At 41.8% G+C, this 13973-nt stretch overlaps 2 protein-coding genes across 2 annotated transcripts in view; one reads left to right on the top strand and one right to left on the bottom strand.

Annotated features, from left to right (window-relative positions):
- DYNC1H1 (dynein cytoplasmic 1 heavy chain 1) overlaps positions 1-7330 on the top strand; it is a 47066-nt gene extending 39736 nt beyond the window's left edge. Inside the window, exons 66-78 of the mRNA XM_005149555.2 lie at positions 124-235; positions 318-378; positions 767-890; positions 1618-1731; positions 1999-2169; positions 2373-2590; positions 2776-2879; positions 3184-3395; positions 4215-4368; positions 5108-5250; positions 5841-6009; positions 6340-6467; positions 6912-7330. Of these exons, the coding sequence (XP_005149612.1) occupies positions 124-235; positions 318-378; positions 767-890; positions 1618-1731; positions 1999-2169; positions 2373-2590; positions 2776-2879; positions 3184-3395; positions 4215-4368; positions 5108-5250; positions 5841-6009; positions 6340-6467; positions 6912-7040 (1839 nt within the window). The 3' untranslated portion in view covers positions 7041-7330. The remainder of the gene's footprint in view (positions 1-123; positions 236-317; positions 379-766; positions 891-1617; positions 1732-1998; positions 2170-2372; positions 2591-2775; positions 2880-3183; positions 3396-4214; positions 4369-5107; positions 5251-5840; positions 6010-6339; positions 6468-6911) is intronic.
- A 2015-nt stretch (positions 7331-9345) lies between these two features.
- On the bottom strand, positions 9346-13973 carry LOC115946591 (uncharacterized). Its single transcript, XM_031049445.2, has 5 exons — positions 13967-13973; positions 12692-12762; positions 12018-12071; positions 10416-10475; positions 9346-10210 (listed from the first exon to the last, which is right to left on the bottom strand). Exons 1-5 carry the CDS (start codon positions 13971-13973, stop codon positions 9668-9670), a joined length of 735 nt encoding a protein of 244 aa, XP_030905305.2. The 3' UTR covers positions 9346-9667.

Genomic DNA, 13973 nt, shown 5'->3' with positions numbered 1-13973 from the left:
TTCCTATTTGTTAATGTAAAACTTAAAGTAGCATAAAGTCTTTAGCTGGCCTGAGGGAAAAAAGACTGAGCTTACTGCATTCTCATATTCATGTAGTGACTGATTCATATCCTTTTAAACCAGGTGAAACCTAATACCCCAGTGCTGATGTGTTCAGTGCCTGGTTATGATGCCAGTGGCCATGTGGAAGATCTTGCAGCTGAGCAGAATACACAGATCACTTCTATTGCTATTGGTAAGAACACACCTTATTTCATCATCTAAGCATAAATGAAGTTGTTACCAGTAAGAGCTTTAGCAACCTGTCTGTCTTTCAGGCTCTGCTGAAGGGTTTAACCAAGCAGATAAAGCAATAAACACAGCAGGGAAATCTGGAAGGTAAGTTCTATCTCCTTTTTAGCTAGCATATTGTCTAGTAGAAAGGTAAACGGGGGGAAGGAGGAACTAATCTATTGGCTAAATAGATAAAATTGAGTAAAAAAAATGGGGACCATATTCTGAACTGAAATTTGTAATAACTGAAGCTCAGCTGTTCAACAATTTCTATTTGGTATAAATATTTTCAAGAGAAGTAAGTTGTATCTGCAAAACAGGGAAGTTAGCCCATTTACAGTACACAGTAACTGATTCTGTGTAAAAGACAGTTTTGAAAGAGGAAGAAAATATGTTACATTGATGCCATATTCTCTGACTCTTTATTGTGATTATAGCCAGGATCCATAAGCTGTACATTAAAAAGCACTTGTTCTTTTTCAAAACTTCACAGGTGGGTAATGCTGAAGAACGTTCACCTGGCTCCTGGCTGGCTCATGCAACTGGAAAAGAAGCTGCATTCTCTACAACCACATGCTTGTTTCAGACTCTTCCTTACCATGGAGATAAATCCAAAGGTAACACTGATTTGAAGTCATCAGGTCAGAGGATGTGATTCTCCCCTGTATTCCACTCTTGCGAGACCCCGTCTGTAGTACCGTGTTCAGTTCCGGGGCCCCAGACATAAAAGGAACATGGACCTGCTGTGGAGGGAGTCCAGAGAAGGGCCAAAAGGAGACCAGAGGGCTGGAGCATGTCTCCTATGGAAACAGGCTGAGAGAACTGGGCTTATTCAGCCTGGAGAAGAGAAGGCTCCAGGGAGACCTTAGAGCAGCCTTCCAGTTCTTAAAGGAGCCTATAAGAAAGCTGGAAAGGGACTTTTTACAAGGGCATGTAGTGGCAGGACAAGGGGGGAATAATTTTAAACTGAAACAGATTTAGATTAGATATTAAGAAGAAATTCTTCACTGTGAGGGTGGTGAGACACTGGATCAGGTTACCCAGAGAAACTGTGGATGCCCCATCCCTGTCAGGGTTCAAGGCCAGGCTGGTTGGGGCTCTGCACAACCTGCTGTAGTGGAGGTGTTTTGCCCATGGCAGGGGCATTAGGAGTAGATGATCTCTAAGGTACTTTCCAAACCAAATCATTCTGTGATTCCTTTTGCTGTTTTCTCTTCCCTCCAAAAGAAAGGCAGGTTGTTAGTGTGTGTGCTCACAAAGAGGTTTGGAAGATAATGCAAACTGTGCTGTTAGAGGGATTTAATTTAGTACAGACTAAAGGAGCTGTTTATTGATCTTTTCTAGGTGCCAGTGAATTTGCTCCGTGCGGGTCGAATCTTTGTGTTTGAACCTCCTCCTGGTGTAAAGGCTAATATGCTGAGGACTTTCAGTAGCATTCCAGTTTCTAGAATGTGCAAGGTAAGGCTGCAGTATGCATAGATGAAAGAAAATGGGAGAATGTCTTCATTAAAATCTTACCTTTAGATGATAAAAACCTCAGTTCCAAGATGGGTTTTTTTTTTCTCACAGAAGTAAAGTAGTGGTTACTTCTTCTGTTGATAGAATATGTTCAGTTTTGGTAGCAATCTGGCATTAAATCTGATGTTTTCTTTTAGCAGGCTTTGATTTTTATCAGATCACTTGAACAACAGTGTATTTATACTTCTTTTTCTCTCCACTTCCTAGTCTCCCAATGAGCGTGCTCGTTTATATTTCCTCCTTGCTTGGTTCCATGCCATTATCCAAGAGCGCTTGCGCTATGCCCCATTGGGTTGGTCCAAGAAGTATGAATTTGGAGAATCTGATCTGAGATCTGCCTGTGACACAGTAGATACATGGCTGGATGATACAGCAAAGGCAAGTATTGTGCACTTAAGTACAGGTTAGTAGATTACTGAAGATCTTCACTAAAACGGTCTGTTCTGGAAACATTTACTGAGTTGAATGAGTAGGCACAAATAATCTGATGGCAGTTTAACTTAGTTCTTGAATTTGATTCCTCAATCAGAGTAAAGTTTAAAAGGTTTGTTTCTGCTAATTACGTTGCATGTTACTTACAGGGTCGCCAAAACATTTCACCTGATAAAATCCCCTGGTCTGCATTAAAGACACTGATGGCACAATCTATCTATGGAGGTCGTATCGATAATGAATTTGATCAGCGTTTGTTAAACACTTTCTTGGAACGTCTGTTCACTACTTTAAGTTTTGATAGTGAATTTAAACTGGCTTGTAAAGTTGATGGACACAAAGATATCCAGATGCCAGATGGAATCAGGTATCATTCTTTCCTTATCCTGATCTGTATGTACAACTTCTTTTTTTTTTAATTAGAACCCCCCTACCCTAACCTGTATGCTTGTGCTGGGATTTAGGTGCGTAAATATTTATCTTGGGCAAAGAATTACCTTTCCATTTTAATAGAGGAAACCTTTTAATGAATATTAAAACTCTTACTTACAGACGTGAAGAATTTGTCCAGTGGGTTGAGATGCTGCCAGATACACAAACCCCGTCATGGCTGGGCTTGCCAAATAATGCAGAGAAAGTTCTTCTAACCACACAAGGTAAAACCAGAACTATAACAATGTCTTACGTATATTACTAGGCCACCATTAGCTAAAAAGCAGAAGAGAAATGTAAATCTGTCTGAACAGATGATGACTTTCCCCTCCTCCCCCAACATATTTGCTTTAATTTCCCATCCTGATTCTGGAAAGCTTTGTTGTTGGCTCTGGAGCCACCTACTGCTAGGTAGTTCTGAATTTTAGGCCTAGACTAGGGAAAACCAGAAGTCCAAGTTCTTGCATGTAGCAGGATGTATTCCTCTTGATGCCGCTGCTCTGACTAACAGCGTATCTTCTGTATTAGGCATAGATATGATCAGTAAAATGCTGAAAATGCAGATGCTAGAGGATGAGGATGATCTGGCTTACGCAGAAACTGAAAAGAAGGCAAGAACTGATTCTACATCAGATGGTCGCCCAGCCTGGATGAGAACACTGCATACCACAGCCTCTAACTGGCTTCACCTTATCCCACAAACTCTAAACCATCTGAAGCGGACTGTGGAAAACATTAAGGTAAGAACCTAGGAAGTGTACAAGTTCGTGTGCACTGGAACGAGTGCATTGTGATTTACAGATACTGATGAAGCTGCTGGGGGGAAATGGAACCTGTATTGATGCTGATTCTGACTGCCACAGCTATGTAGAGCCCCTCTGGATTTCTTGAAATGCTCTTAAAAGTTGGTTTATGTCTTTTGGGTATTATTTGAAGAAATACAATGGCAAACTGTCAAGGGTATCACTTTCAAAGCTTCTCTGTGATCAGGTCGCAAGAAACAAGTGCTTCCTGTTGTACTTTTAGCACACTGACTTCTAGTTTTGGTACTGCTTCTACAGCCAGTGCACATTAAATACTGCTATAATTTAGTGAGGGGAGATAGGGCAGCAGCTTCTCTTAACTGGGAACAGAAGTTGCAAGGGCTGGGGGCAACTCTTGAGATCTAGACAGTAGTACCCTAAGCTCTGACTCGGGAATAAGCTCCACAAATGAATGCAATCATGATTGCTTAACTGTTTCTAAAGACTTACTCTGGCATAGTAGGTGCATTGTTGCTGACTAAAATAAATCCAGAGTTGATTGGAAGAAGCTGCAGCAGGCAGTCAGCATTGATTGTTCAGCTAAGACTTCTACTTCCTTACTTCTCCAAGGAAGAGGAGATGTTGGTTGTAAACAATCTTCGCAGTTACTTTCTGTACCAAAGACTGCATTTTCATGTTTAATGCTTGTAGTCAGTGTCACTGCTCAGCCCATCCAGGATTTTGGGGTTGCTTTTTATAGCAGTTTTTCAGCAAGAACCTTGATCTGCAACTTACTTTCAATGTTTTGACCATCAGGATCCTCTGTTCCGATTCTTTGAGAGAGAGGTGAAAATGGGAGCTAAGCTGCTTCAAGATGTTCGTCAGGACCTTGCAGATGTGGTTCAAGTTTGTGAAGGAAAAAAGAAACAAACCAACTATTTGCGTACGCTTATAAATGAACTGGTGAAAGGTATGGTAATTCAAATTAGCACCTCCCAGTGTTCTTTGCCTTTTGTACTCTGTAAGTTAGAGGCTGTTATGGTCAGCAGCTTAAAAAAAATTGCAGGAAGATTGGCGTTGACTTCACCATTTATCACAAAAAGTACTTTTGAGTCAGGCAATGAAATTCCAGTTGGTTTGGTTTGGGATTTCAAGTTGAGGTAGATAATACCTGGCTTTTTTGTACAGTTTATATCAGCAGCTAAATTTCTAAGTTGAGATCTTACTGAATTTCTAGTCTCTGAATTGTGAGTGAACAAAATTATTTATACCACAAATATTGCACCTCGAAAATATTCAAATTCTCTAATCTTCTGTTTCAGGATTGTACATAAGCATGGAATTTTCATACATCTTGTTTCTAGCAATACACGGTCATCTTCCGTCTGCTTAGAACAAAAGCATTTCCTGAAACACAGATAGCTGACCGCTTCAGTCAGTTACTGGAGTATATAGCTGTGTGTAACTGAAGTTGCTGTTGGTTTCTGTAACTGAATGGCTTTTTGAACAAATAGTAGACCTGGAGGCCTTTTGCTTTGTAATCTTTGAGGAGAAAAATCTTTCACTTACTGAGGAGCCTTTTATGATAGAGGCTTGTATCCTGGGTCCAAGTCTTAAATGGCTATTGGAAGAAAAAATGAAGTGTCAAAATAGTGCATAATTCCAACTTGTATGTCAACAAAACTTAATTCAAATCCCATTTTTCATAGGCATCTTGCCTCGGAGCTGGTCTCATTACACAGTGCCAGCTGGTATGACGGTTATTCAGTGGGTGTCTGACTTCAGTGAGCGCATTAAACAGCTGCAGAATATTTCTCAGGCAGCTGCTTCTGGTGGAGCAAAAGAACTAAAGGTATGTAGTGCTGAGTTCTTCTAGAGGTCATTGGTGGAGCTGTATAGCGACTTCATGGAGTCTTCACATCAAGGCTTCTAAATAGTGCTTCAGGAAAAACAACTTCAGTGTTCTCTGAAATGTACTTTGTAAATGTAGAATGATTTGGGTTGGAAGGGACCTTCAAAGGTCATCTAGTCCAACTGCCCTACAATAAGCAGGGGCATCTTCAACTAGATCAGGTTGCCCAGAACCACATCCAGCCTAACCTTGAATGACTCCAGGGATGGTGCATCTACCACCTTTCTGGGCAGCCTGTTTCACCACCCTCACTGTAACAAATTTCTTCCTCACATCAGGCCTGACTCTCCCCTCATCTAGAATACTGTTGAGTATCTCCTCACCTTGGACTGGTGAGGCTTAGCAGGCTAAATTGTTCATACAGAGGGAAACCTGGTGTTTTAGAATGACAACAGCATAGCCTTAAGAGCAAAACCCGAACTTAACAATGTGTTCCAGTAGCAGCAGGAAAATTGTAATGTTTGTGATAATCGTTAATTAATACTGCAGCTGATAGCCTTTTCTTTTTATATTCCTCTCACCCCAAATAGAACATCCACGTATGCCTTGGTGGCCTGTTCGTACCAGAGGCATATATTACTGCTACAAGACAGTATGTTGCACAAGCAAACAGTTGGTCCCTTGAAGAACTCTGTCTTGAGGTCAATGTTACAACTACACAGAATGCAGTGCTGGATGCATGCAGTTTTGGAGTTACAGGTAAACTCAGCCAGAAAGGGGTCCTTCATATAAAGTATTTTCAGAACCTTCTGGTATTAAATGTGTTATATCAGATGTAAAAGATAATATTGCAACAGCTTTCTGAAATTGTTTAGTTAATAGGGAAGTACTTATAATGCTAATAAACTTCAGGACTTGGGCCAGTATGTATTTAAATGGTATTGGATAGAACAATACTACAACCTCTTATTTTGCAGTATGAAATACCTCTCATTTAGTGGACTTAGTCATTAAATTATACATAGGCAGACAGTCTTTGTTTTAATGTACGAAAGCTCTTAGAGCTCTAAGGTGTATTTCAATTTCCAGGCCTGAAGCTTCAGGGAGCTACATGCAGTAACAACAAGCTGTCCCTTTCAAATGCTATTTCAACTGTACTGCCCATTACACAGCTTCGTTGGATCAAGCAGACAAATGCTGATAAAAAAGCAAATGTTGTAAGTATTGATAAAAACAATTTTTAAAATAATTCTCATAATTACATATACATAGCGATACTTTTTCCTGAAGCTTTATAAATACTTCTGTTGGGCACCACATTCTGTGGTTTTTATTAACGTTCCCAGAGACAGTTGATACCTGAATTTCAGGCTAGCAGCAAACAGACCTAGTCTTGACTTCGTCTTTTCTTTGTAGTTAGATAAGGGAGGAGGACAGGCATCCAAAAGTACTAATGCTGTTCAGGCCAAAAGTCGAATTTACACCTCTAAAGGTGCCTGTGCTTCAGGTAGATTTATGAGGCCTGGGCTTTTTTCTCATCTTTTGAGTATTATCTGAGACTGAAATCCCATCTCGTAAGTACCGTGTTGTAGTACAGAAACTTCTTAGCACTCTTCAGCTGCCTTACGTAACTCTTCTTCTATATTCATGTTTTTCCCCAGGTGACTTTACCAGTTTATCTGAACTTCACTCGTGCTGATCTGATTTTCACGGTTGACTTCGAAATAGCTACCAAGGAAGACCCCCGTAGCTTCTATGAACGTGGTGTTGCAGTTCTCTGCACTGAGTGAAAATACATGTTTTGACTAGTTAATGCTCTAGTAGCTGACAGTCTTATGTGTAGTATTCACCCTGTACTTTTGTAACCTGGTTATGTTGTCAGATAGATTTGTGTTGAGCAAAAAGAAAGGGAGCAGTGCACTGGAAAGCCAATAGGCTAGATTTATTCTAAGGAAAATTCGCTGAGATTTTTAGAAGGTAATGGTTAGATGTGGTATTTGATAGGTCATCATATAGTAAATAAAATCTGTAGCAAGACTGTTGACTCTATTTCTGGAAATATAATTCTTACAGTAATTTATTTCAGTGGTCTGGAAAATCTATACCTGTGATCTTTTCAGAGATTAAGTGAGAAGTTAGTATTCAAGCATATTGTTAACCTTCACACAGCTCAGCTGCTGGTTCAGCTAACCTCCAGTAACAAGAACGTTGGAATGTCAGTCTTCAGTGCAGTAAGACACAAAGCCTGACATCATGTGCTATGACATCTGGTGCTATTGCATGAATTATTTGCAAAGAACTGTCTCTTGCTTCAAGTAACCTGCATCTACACAGCTGCTGAGATGCACGCAGAAGCCAGAGCATCCCAAGCCAGACTCTCTTGTCCTGTTGAACACAGGGTTTCCTCTTGCTTAAGCTGTGTTTGTGACAAAACAAGTTTCCAGTTTCATGTCTCATTAAACCCAGGAGGGTAGTATTAACTGCTTGAACAAGGAGTTACAATGCTGTTTCAGACAAACACATGACCAACTGTTACCAAATTAGGGGAGCTGAGAGTTCTGCTAATGGTTTGCATCATTGTGTAATGGTTTGGATATTTGCTTGCTTTCTCTGATCCTAAATTAACTGGGTAAGCACTTCTGCCAAGCCTGTCAGAACAACTGAGTTTACCTTTATCAGCCACTATAGCAGTGGCTAATATCAAGTGTTCAAAGAATACAGGTGTGTAGCTTTTCAACCTCAAAACTGAAATCTCGGGAGCTCTGTCCTTTCAGTGCTTTCTCCTATGAAAGCAGTGACTTCCTGAACCCCAATCAACTTATTTTTTTCTGTGGTAAGTGGTTCTACAGCATACACTTGTGCTGGGAGGAAGAACTGTTTTTACATACCTCACATACTGAAATAGAGAATTCTTGCTCTCTACTCTCACCATACTGTTCATATAGTTAATCTGTGTAGGTTGAACTGTCCTGGCTGGTTTTATTACCTTGTAAAGAATGAATCCTAGACCAGTGCATCCTGTAATCTTTGCTGCTTGTAGCTCTTATATCCCAGTTGTGAGGAACAGATGGGAACTACATCCAACATCCATTGTCCAAGATGAGTTTTAACTATACAAAACGCTCTTGTTCTGTTTCAGCTTCCTGGAGTTGCTGCCCTTTCCATCACTAGAACTTCATACATTCAGACATTATACAGTAAGGAAGTAAAATCTCCTGCTAGCAGCATGCTCTGGATACCAATTGCAAGGGAAGGTATTAGCTTAAGTATGTACAAGATCTGGCTCTTAGCTGCTCAGCTGAGTGCACCTTTCAGTAGCTACTTTTTATGCATACCTCAGCACCTGGGATGTGGGACCAGCTTATAACTACTATAAAAATCATCTCCAGTTAAACCAGTTCCACTGATTAGCAAGTATTGGTATTAAGAGCAAGAGAGTCTTAAATATGCTTGAAGTAGCTAGAGCTTCCCAAACTATTTAGCTATCTAAACGTTAACTTGTGCATGAGGCCTGAATTAAGGTGCCTTCTCAGTTCAGTGGCTAATCCACAGTTAGATTCTCATACTGGATAAGCAAACTTTGAGTGTCTTGAGAATGTACTTTCCTCTGGGGCTTCCACTTATTTCTGCCGTGTATTATTTTTTCCTAGTGAATTATATATTTCATTATGCTGTGTTAACTGGTTTAAGTGAAAGCCTCACTAGGTGAGCTTAGGGTTCTTGGCTGAAGTTTGAAGGTCAGTAATTTAGTTTTAGTTAGCCTCAGACGAGGTGGTTGAAGACCATTTGGCGGACATGGCATGACCTCTCTGACACAGAACTTTGGCCAATACAATATTGTATTTTTTAAGCTTTCCACAAGTCTTAGTTCCAGCAAGACCTGTGGCCTTGTTGCAGTACACACACATCTACATCTGCAATGAGGCTTTTTTGCAGTTAATTTCATAGTGTTCACTGCAGCATTCTCTGCCACTGGCACAAGTCAGCAGCCACAGCAGCTTATGCTTCAAAACAAAGGCCTCCTAATTTTACTGTTCTACCCACCTTTTTTGCCAAGCTGATTAAAAAAACATCTCAATTTTTCCACATAGGTGATACAGATGAAAGCCAAGTTGTTTTAATAAAGTAAATATGCTGCTGGTGGTGGAAGGGTGCAACACTAGGTCAGTAGTATTTTGGATGGCTTTCCACCTGAAGAAAGAAACTACAAGTTAAAAACAGTCATACAGAATTAATGCTTTCCCAAGTAGCTGGTACCAGTGTATTTCAAGGTTGATATTATGCTTTCATGAACAGTAGCTTACAGAGCACAGCAAGGTTTGCACTTCCTTCTTTAAAGCTTGTGCAGGTCAGGTAACATCTGCAAAAGAAATCTCTACCAGGTGCATTATTCAGAACAGCTTGTCCAATGATTTATTCATACCTTAGAGACACAGAATTTCTTTCTTCCTAGTTTTTCACTAGCACCCTCTGGAATGGGAACCCTTTGTTTTCTTTTAAGTAGGGGCTGTTTGGCCACTGTGCCATCACAGTCAGCTCCTACTATGGTCTGTGGAGCACTGTCATCTGAGCTTGCTGGGAGATCTGCAGAGGCTGAAGGGTTAATACTCATCAGTAAAGAATTTTCAGGTGTCAGCCTCATGGAAGTAAATGCTTCTGTGGCTCTAGGCAATTCAGATGATTGCAACAGGCTTCTTGGGAAATCCTGTTGGCTGGGAAGTTCCAGAGGTGCTTTACAGTCCTTTACTGCCTGAATTTCAGTCACTTTTGTTTCTGAGCAGAGCCATTCTGGAGGTTCAGGGAAAGACTCTGCCTCTTCCAAAGTATCAGCATCCTCCAAAGCAGCTGCCTTTGGGGCACATTTTGCCCATCGTGCAACTTCTAGATTACTTGAAGTATTCAAGCTGCAGTCAGAAGGAACGGATTCATCTTCTGAATCACCATCATAAGGATCTAAGAACTAAAATAAATTTCTAAATATGGTGGGTGGTTATTAGTCCATAAAAAATAACAAGAAGCAACATACAGTGGCCTTTAAAACCACTTTCAACATAAGTCACAGACTTGTTCTGGAAGTTCTTGTGTTTATCCACACATTCCCACCTCTATTTTATTTTTTCAATGCTACACTGAGAACAAGGCTGCTGCATTGTAGCCAAACCTACCTGGAGTCCCCCGGTGTCTCTTGCTTTCTTGAGTCTTCCAGCAAGTGTGCTAGGCACAACCTATTTAAGAGAAGTTAACATAGGTTTATAAAGCACCTTCCTACAAATTATTAATCCAAGTAAAACCAGAGTAGGTAAAAATACTAGAGAAGAGGAAACCAGGTTCTCTCCTTGCTGAAAGGTGGGAAAGAGTGTATCTCAGTCTAACTTCTAAAGGTCTGGTAAACTTAGCCTAAAATAGAGGGGCTGAGGAGAGCTATGGTAAACCTTACTGTACTTAAAACACCGCTATACAAAGAACAATGAGTAATTGTATATTTTACCATTAGAAAAGTAAACCAAAACAGCACTTAACTAATAGTAAAAAGAGTTTATAGAGCTTCCCTCCCACTTGGGTTCCTTTTTGGTCTTTTCTATTGACATGATCTGAAATTCTTCCTTATTAGTTGGATTACAAATATGCTGTCATTTGGAGACTTCTGTAACTAGCACAGGCAACCTGAATACTTTCAATCAGACTCAGTATCCCTACTGTAATACTGAAGTTTCAGGTTTCTTTTCCCAAGTGTTTAAACATGGCCTTGTCCAGACTTGGCCAAAGAGCCTTCGTGAATTTATGCTCAAGACCACATCTTTCTGAAATAGTGCATTCTTGTGCTGGTTCAAGGACACACAGACATCCCCACAAAGCCAGGGATAAAAAAAAAAATAAAATAAAAAAAAAGCAGCTTCTGCTTCTTTAATGAGCCCAGAAATCCCCCAGCCCTGCCCTGGCACTTGCCTCAGCCTCCTTGGTGAGAGCAACCAGCTTTTGTCTAGGCTGGCACCTGTGCAAAGCCTTCTTCCACCCAGCCCAGCCATCAGAGTCCAACCAAGCTGGACTTCCAGTTTTGTTTCTCCCAAGAAACGACCATGGACAAATCCAGCTTTTCCCTGTGCTTTCTGGAAGGTAAAGCAGGGGCTGGTTCCTGGCAGACAACTTCTCTAAGCCACAGAGCACAGCCATTCATTAACATGGACTAACAGCAATCATCGATTCTGAAGACATGTACCCAGAAATTAAGTACTCAGTTCTCCACTGCAGAATCAGGTCTTTTTTCATCCCCATTAAACACACTGATTTAACACAACAATGTTCAGGAAGCTGCCAGTATTCATAAGGAACTCTCACAGTAACAGAGCTGCTCTTGGTCTCACCTCAAATGGACAGTCAGAAGGCAGAGGTTCTCCACCCAGAGCTGTGGAAATCCTGCTGCTCAAAGTTAACTATCAGAAGCATTCCAGCTTTGCTTTAAGCACTTCTTAGCAGAGAAGTGCTCGTGCTACAGTTGTCTACTGAAAACACCAGCACTTTCCTGCCTCATCCCCCCAGAATCAATTTTGATGCAATTAGTAACAGTTGTAAGGAAGAACCTGGTGGGCAGAACAGTGTTGGGTTTGGGGTGGTTGGGGTTTGAGGGTTTTTTGGCCCAGTTTACCATCACAAACCCAACAATCCCAGCAACTATCCCTCCGACTGTCCCTGCTGGGACTGAAGGAAGATTTGGATACCCATCAGGGCACCTCATCACCATCAAAATGCTTTAGGGAGTCAGTTCTTACCTCCACGCTGGATTCAGACTCAGACTCTGTACTTGACTCTACTATGCACTTCTGCTGTAGAGGAGGAAGGGAAAGAAATACTACTCAAGCAGAAGTTACTGCAGCTTCAGACTGAAGCTGAAGTCCTAGTACAAACTGCAGACACTGTTTTTGCAAAGCTTTCCCATCAGAAACCAGCTTGTCCTTCCAAATATCCCACGTCTGTGCTGCTGGTTGGGTTGTGTGAGTGTGACACAAGGAAAAAATAGAAGTTCATCTCCATCCCCCCCAAAAAATACAAAAGGAAGCTAGCCAGAACATACCTTGTATTTGCTAGGAGCAGTTACTCCAAGTTTGTAAGTAACTTAACAAAATGCTTTCTGACTTGCAATAAGGTTTTGGTTGTTTCTTTGCTTTTGGCAGGCCTACATCTCAGAAATGTAACTACAGATAATAACTAACACTACACCCTTACAGAAACCTCACCAAAGGACAACTCAGGTGGCAGCACAGAAGTGGAAGAGCTTCCTCTCTCCCTTTCTGTCTCTGCAGGTGACACCACTTGAATTAATGCATTAACACCTGCTCTTCATGCCCTCTTTTCCAGCACAGCTGGCTGCAGGCCAAAGCAACTAACGCTTTCTGAATTATATTTTAATACACAGAGAGAGAAGCAGCAACTAGAAGAAAGTTACCATGTATTTACATGCCAGTCCTTCTATGGAGTCTGGGCTTTCAACAAAATCCTTCATTTCCTCAGTGTCCACTAAAACAGGTAGAAGGTAGGAGAGCACATTAGGGGAAATCTCCTCATAGATAAATTGCCCAGATATAGTAACTCACTTTATGCTAGAAGGTTTGGTCAGTTGTGTTAAGTTCTCAATCAAAGGCAGCTTCTGTTTAAAACAAACTAGAAGCCACTGTCTTCTACCAGATCAATGACATGGGTCACAGGCCTTCATGCAGCATGAGAAAAATACATACTTCTTTATAAAGCTCATACTCCATGAAGTGGGTTTTTTTTCTTTTTTAAAAAGCAACCACAAGCTTTCTGAACCCCCAAGGAGATATTTGTACTCAAGACATCAAACCAGACCAGAGGAGTTCCAACACAAAGCCATACTGAGAGCTGTCCCAGCACCCCTCCCCCCCAACATTCAGTCTCCATACCCCCCTCCTCCCTTACCCCCCCCCCCCCCCCCCCCCCCCCAAGCTCTGTTACAGGGCACTCCCTTCCTCCTGTACCCTCTATGGGCTGCCCAGCCCCACGCTGCTTTCGCCACCGCTGCCTCTTCTCTGGGGAGGCCATCCTGCTCCCAGCCCCTCCACCCTCCAACAGCTTTATAGCCTGGCCCCACCTCCCCCCAGCCTCTCACACACGCCCTGCTCAGCTCCCTCGGCCTGGCTGCCTCCCTTGGTTGCAAAAGATGGGAGTGAAGCAACGAAAAAGAGAGGAAAATCCCAAAGGAAAAGTGCTTCATGCCACTGCTAGAGGCTCTGGACTGCTCTTCCCAGTATGTTCACCAGAGCTGACTGCATGGAGATGTACAGCAGAAGCATGCACAAACTGGCACAGCAGTGTAAGCAAGTCCTCTAGTCACTACATTTCTCTATGTGTATAAAGCACATGCATACACAGACAAGCACACACATCCACAGCTGGGTCTGCTGCCTGGTGGCCAGAAACACAATGCTCCCCCTCTGCTCTTGCAGATTTCCTTTCTGTAGCACCTTTTCAGCCATGCAACCTACAGGCTGACAGAAGATGGTCAACAGCCAAAAGGAAAAACACCTTCCTCGACAGGAAACAGCCAGGACAGTCAGAGAGGCTTCCTCCTGCCCTTTGCTGCAGCAGAGGACCTCCCATCTCTTGGGTGGACAGTTGCGGTCAGACAGCACTTTTAAACATCTCTTAAATACTTAAAATCCATCATTCACGATTCAGAGGACTCAGATACCAACACCCTTACTTGCCAT

This window comes from Melopsittacus undulatus, chromosome 4 (genome assembly GCF_012275295.1).
Source record: "Melopsittacus undulatus isolate bMelUnd1 chromosome 4, bMelUnd1.mat.Z, whole genome shotgun sequence".
Taxonomy (NCBI): domain Eukaryota; kingdom Metazoa; phylum Chordata; class Aves; order Psittaciformes; family Psittaculidae; genus Melopsittacus; species Melopsittacus undulatus.
The sequence above is the reverse complement of the archived record's forward strand: the minus strand, read 5'-3'. Positions and strand labels throughout refer to the sequence as shown.